The sequence below is a fragment of the Elephantulus edwardii genome, unplaced genomic scaffold (assembly GCF_000299155.1).
Source record: "Elephantulus edwardii isolate Elephantulus edwardi_28Jun2011 unplaced genomic scaffold, EleEdw1.0 scaffold00058, whole genome shotgun sequence".
In the NCBI taxonomy this organism is placed as follows: Eukaryota; Metazoa; Chordata; class Mammalia; order Macroscelidea; family Macroscelididae; genus Elephantulus; species Elephantulus edwardii.
The window spans coordinates 8831997-8838046 of NW_006399808.1; the positions used below are offsets into that span (position 1 = coordinate 8831997).

At 40.8% G+C, this 6050-nt stretch overlaps 1 protein-coding gene across 2 annotated transcripts in view; it reads right to left on the bottom strand.

The window, feature by feature from the left end:
* VCL (vinculin) overlaps positions 1-6050 on the bottom strand; it is a 123862-nt gene that overhangs the window by 24822 nt on the left and 92990 nt on the right. For both annotated transcript variants that reach the window (XM_006887515.1, XM_006887514.1), the window contains exons 11-12: positions 3837-4027; positions 452-651 (exon numbers count right to left, since the gene is read on the bottom strand). In XM_006887515.1, coding sequence (XP_006887577.1) covers positions 452-651; positions 3837-4027 — 391 coding nt within the window. The remainder of the gene's footprint in view (positions 1-451; positions 652-3836; positions 4028-6050) is intronic.

Here is a 6050-nt window from a genome sequence, read left to right on the forward strand (position 1 = left end):
TAAATTATATAAAAAGTTTATCAGGTCTATGATTTAAATTCTATTTCAGAATAAAATATCCTACTTAAGTTTTGGAAAACACCCAAAAAGAAGTACATTTTAAGAAAAATACTGACTAAATAACCAAATGAAACAATAAAGCTTTTTGCAACAGCAAAAAAAGAAAAATACTGACTAAATAAAAGTATAGGTAATGGGTGAATAGAGCAAAACTCATGAAAGAGTCTTAATGGAGTGAAATTTGAGAAACAGCTTTAACTATTACCACATTTTCTCTTAATAAGCCTGCTAGTCTTTAATCCTGCAGCACATCCTACACATTCCTAGACTCAGTCCTTCCTTTTAAAAGCTTCCTCCCCAGCTCTGGTTTGGTTAGGGAAGACTTTTTGAGGGTTTCCCCCCTATAATGGTAACAATAAGCAAACTTTATGATGTTGCACCCCAGTCCTACCTTTAAGGAGTCTTGGAGCTGAGATGCAAGAGCTCTGGCCTGAGGACTCTCCCCCTCCCCTCTGGCAGCCAGGTCAGCCAGCTGTGCCGTCAGCTGGTCCACTCGGTCACACTTCGCAAGAAGATCTTGGCGATAAGGCCCCATCATGACATTAGCCAGACGATGCCCTTCGGCCACAAGGCCCCGGATGGCTGCTTGACCTGGACCAAGAGCAAAGCACTGAAAGTAGCATACACTCTTAAGAAGTCAAGTACAGTACCCAATGATACTTAGAGATCTTTTAAACTAATGTATCCTTTAAAATTAAGAAAGTTAAGAGTCAAAGCATATCCTTTTCTCCATAATTATTTCATAAGTGGACTCCAATAATATAGTGGTAAGAAGATGTGCTGCAATCCCAAAAGCACATGGTTCAAATCCACTAGCTGCTCTGAGGGAGAAGGACGGGCAATCTCCTCCTGTGTGATTAACTGCCTCTGAAAACTCGCTGACTATGGGTCAGTTCTGACTGGATAGACAGCACACAACAACAACACTGAGCAAATAATCCAAGGCACTAGGCTATACGAACAAATATTCAGCATCAGGATTGGAGATTCACTAACAACCTGTGATGCAAAGATGATAAAACCTTATTTGCTAAATAAAAGAGGAATTAAAGTTCCCTACTGATGATGACCAAACTCTATAGTGTAGATTGCATTTTAACATAAAGGAAAACATCCTTTACACCTGGACCAGGTGATAAACGGAAGAAAGACTGAAGGTGTTCAGCAATTCATGTCACTTGGATCCACATTCAATACCTTTGGGAAGCAGCAGTAAAGAAACCCACTGATGTGTTAAACTGGGCACATCTGCTGCCAAAGGTCCCTTTTAAGTGTTTTTAAAAAGGAAAGACATCACCTTGGGGACTAAGGCCCACCTGACACAAGCCATGGTATTTTAATCACCTTCTATTTGTGGAAAAGTCAAGCAATCAATGAAGATGGAAAGAATTGATACATTTGCACTATGTTGTTGTTATGTGCCATCGAGTCGCTTGTGACTCATAGCGACCCGATGTACAACAGCCCTAAACTCTGCTCTGTCCTGTGCCAATCACACTGTCTCTGACACTCCCATCCCGATTATCCTAGTCACTGGTGCTGGCAAATAATACTGAAAATACCACAGACTGCAAGAGAAACAAACAAACGTGTATGAGAAAAGTTCAGCCAGAATGCCCCTTGGAAGGGAGGAGAGTGAGGCTTCATCTCGCTTTATGGGCATTCTATCAGAAGTGACAAGTCTCTAGATGCTTGGTAAAATGGAAGGTCATTCAAAAAGAGGAAAACCCTCAACAGGTTGGGCTGACAATTTACTTAAACAGCAATGACTGTGACAAGGGTGCAGAACCAGGTGGCATTTCACTGTGTTGTGCAAAAAGCTGTTATGAATTGGAATCTATACAAAAGCAGTTAATAACAACAGCAAATCACAGGAAAAGGCCCTAAAATACAGAAAAGCCTAAGCATACACTGCCTGGGGAATCAATATATCAGAACGTTTCCTTCCAGTCTTTCTTTTATGCATTGCAAGCATCTCTCCACCATCACCACTGACCTGAAATTCTTCTCACGAAGACCCCATGTGGTGCAGAATAGAACTGCAGTCCATAGGGCTGTGACCTTTCAGAAATGGATCACAAAAAGCCTTTCTTCCAAGTTTACTCAGGATGAGTTCAAACCATCAACCTCTCTGTTAGTAGACAAGTGCTTCACTATGTGCACGACTTACATACAAACTGCAGTTCATCTGTACACACACTTATTTTTTATAAAACTGGGATCATAGCATATTGCATTTTTCTCATTGTTTCTTTTTATTTCGTTTTTTCACATCAGGACTCGACGGCATATAACAACAACAAATATCTCTTTTAAAAATGACTTAAAATTCATATATTTTCTCTTACTGTTGTTGTTATGTACCATGGAGTCAGAACTGACTCACAGATAACCCTCCCATGGGTTTTCAGAGGCTGTAAACCACACAAGAGGAGACTTGACTACCTTTCTCCCATAAAGCAGCTGGCAGATTCAAACCACATGCCTTTGGGATGACAGCACAATGCCTTACCACTAAGTCACCAGAGCTCCCCATATTTTTTTCATATTAACCACAATTATTTAGTCTTTTACTTATCATTATACATTTAACCTGTTTATAGAAATTGTTGTTTTGTTGTGTACATGCCATTAAGTTGAAATTAACCTATAGCTGATCCTCCAATAGGTTTTCAGAGGCAGTATATTGCATGGGAGGAGATTCTCTATTGCTCTTTCACAGAGCAGTTAGTGAATTTGAACTGCAAGCTTCTGGGATTGCAGCACAGCTTATTACCACAAGGTCACCAGAGCTCCCATATATATATATAAATCCTTATAAACATTTCTTATTATTTCTAACAATAAATTCCTAGAAGTCAAATTGCTAAATCAGTAAGTATGAACTTTTTAAAGCTATTAATGTATAATATTAAATTGCCATTCACAAAGTTTATTCCATTATATTCTTCCCCCAGTACATGTTTGCTCAATTCCCTTATCAACAACACTGGGTATCACCATTTAAAATGGAAAATCATCATCTTATCCAACAGATATAGCAAGTGAAATAAATAAATCTTTCAGCTTCAGCAAGCTTGGTAAAATAACTTCACATAAATTCTTACAAGTTCATTCCTAAATCCTCTCAAAACAAAAATTTTAGCTTATGAACGCTACAACTCCATAATGATGCAAGAGGCCTTGGAACTGAGACTAACCTTTAAAGCTAGGTGCCTTCCACTCATTTTCAAATTTATATTTACTTGGGCCCTTTGCCAGGACTGTAATAACTGAAATATTCAATAGTTAGCACATTTGGAATTACCTCAGGGGCAAATGGTTTTGGGTGACAGTAGAGCAGAGGGATTTCTCAGTCAGTCACTCACTTGCAGACTCATAGCAGACCCAGCACTGAGTTTTTAGAGACTATAAATTACAGGGAGGAGAATGCCCATCTTTCCCCTGAAGAGCAATTGTTGGATTCAAACTCACTAACTTTGGATTGACAAAGCAAAGGATATACAGAACTAGAAAATATGTCAAAGTTTCCACTTCTACTTGAATCTTCTTCTATTTGTTCAGAGCAAGTTACTTATTCTATAATATTTCTTGACTAAATCTCAGGAATCTTGTTTGTTACATCTAGGAATGTAGTCATAAGAAAAAGTGATCTACTCGTCAGAGGCGGATGACACCTTCAGCAGTAACTACAGATAGTGCAGGATTTCCATTAATAGCTTGCTTCTTTCCACCATAACCAGTTTAATGAAGGCTAAGTGCACCGATTCTCTTACCTACGCCCCGGTCATCCACTGTGGGATTATCAATCCACCGCTGGGCTTGCTCAATCTTGCCTTCAAGGTGCACGGCAGCTTTGGCAGGTCTGCTGTTGGCCACAGCCCTGTTGGTTTTGGTCTGCATGTTCTGCAGGGCCGTGGCCACCTGCTTGGCCAGTGCCCGGGCCTCAGGAGAATCTCCTTTTCCCCTGCAGAGAAGAAGACAGAAACAAACATCATGTCACATGCAGCCACTATTTACACTGAGATGATGTCACTCACTGCCTCTGGTGAGCAATCATAATTACTAATGTGGCTTGAGTAAGAAATTAATTATTTAAATTCAGATCATTTTGTTGCAGGTACAATATTAAGTATTGAGTTTGGGGCTGTCAAGGGCACCGGCTTAGCTGAGTCCCTCGGTCTGCCATCTCTAAAAGACACTAGTTCCTATGTTGCTGTGTACCTTCGAGCCAGAAATAACTCAAAAGCTGACTCTCCAGAGGGCTTTTAGAGGCAGTAAATCACACAAGAGGAGATGGCCCATCTTTATGTCACAGTCTGAACCTTGTACTATTGGACTGGAAGTGCATCTCTTTCCTAGGAAGCCACCAGAGTTCCCTAGTAGAATATTCATAATATAATAATATTAAGCCCTAGCTTTGCCAAGTACTGTCATCAGCACTCTCTTCCATTGACTCATTTAACATTCAAAACCTCTTCTTGTATGAACTCATTTAATCATCTTATGTTAATTCACTTAATATTGGCATCTGCCTCACAACAACCATGAAGTAATCAATATTAAGCCATTACTAAGCAAACTAAGACACAAAAAACCTGGCACTTCTCTAGGTCCCACTTAAGTGGTGGAGCCAAGACTCAAACCCAGGTCCTCTGACATTGAAGGCTTCACTCTCTGCTATTGTACTCTGTAGCGTTAGGATCACAACATCTTCAATCCTGCCATCACTGATTGGTTACCCAACTCAAAGATAACATGACCACATTCAGACAAGGCATTCAATAAGATTCTGGTGATTCTCAAAGTTTTATGTGGATAAAAATCACCTGGAAACTTCTTCTGATTATTGTTTTTTTTTAAAGGAAATCATTAAACCTACCATCAGAAGATATTTTCTTTAAGTATGTCTGGGATGGGGTCCAAGAACCTACATTTTTAATAATCTTTGCAGTTGATTCTGGATCCATTCATTAAAACGCTACAAAGCCAATTAGTGGTGGAATACAACTAGAAAGTCATACTAAGCCTAGGTCAAAGTCAAATAGAGATATCATAGATCAATACAGTTAACACACAGAGAAAGAGTGGACACTACACAAATGCTCAAAGATAGATGACAGACTCCTGTTACCACAAGGCCCAGTCACAATGCAAGCTGCTAGATTCCATAACTCACTCACTCATTGCCGCTGGGAACCAACTCATAGTTGACCCTCCAATAGTTGTTGAAAGCTGTACATCACAGGGGAGGAAACTGTCTATACTCCTCCCTCTGGTGGGTTCAGACTGCCTGAGAGGCACTGACTTTGAAAGAGCAGCCAAACCCCCTGGGGACGGTGTCACCAGTGTTCTCTTTTGGATTCCATCAGATATGCTGGTATATCTTGGAGAAAGTACAGACAGAGTGCCCGGTGGAGGCAAGGATGACGAAGCTGCATCTTACTTACTTTGGGCATGGTGCTAGGAAAGGCTATTCCATGGAGAGGACATCATGCTTAGAAAGGTGGAGAGTTGGTGAAATAAAGGAATATCCTCAATAAGACAAAGATAATGACCACTGCAATGGCTCTAATGCATCAGAAATTGTGAGGATGGTACAACAGGACAAGTCCAATCTATTGTTCTTAGGGTTGCTATGGGTCTACTCGACTTGATCGCACCTCACGACAAAATATGATATGTTGTTGTTGTTGTTATGTGCCGTCGAGTCGTTTCCAACTCATAGCAACCCTATGCACAACAGCCCTAAACCCTGCTCTATCCTGTGCCAACCGTACCGCCTCTGACACACCCATCCCGATTACCCCAGTCACCGAATCAATCCATTTGATAGAGGGTCTTGCCCTCCTGCGTTGTCCCTCAACCCTCCCAAGCATGATGTCCCTCTCCAAGGACCCGTCCCTCCTGGCAACGTGTCCAAAGTATGTCAGACCAAGCCCCAGAATCCTTGCCTCCAAGGAGTAGCTTGGTTTAATCCTCTCCAAGAT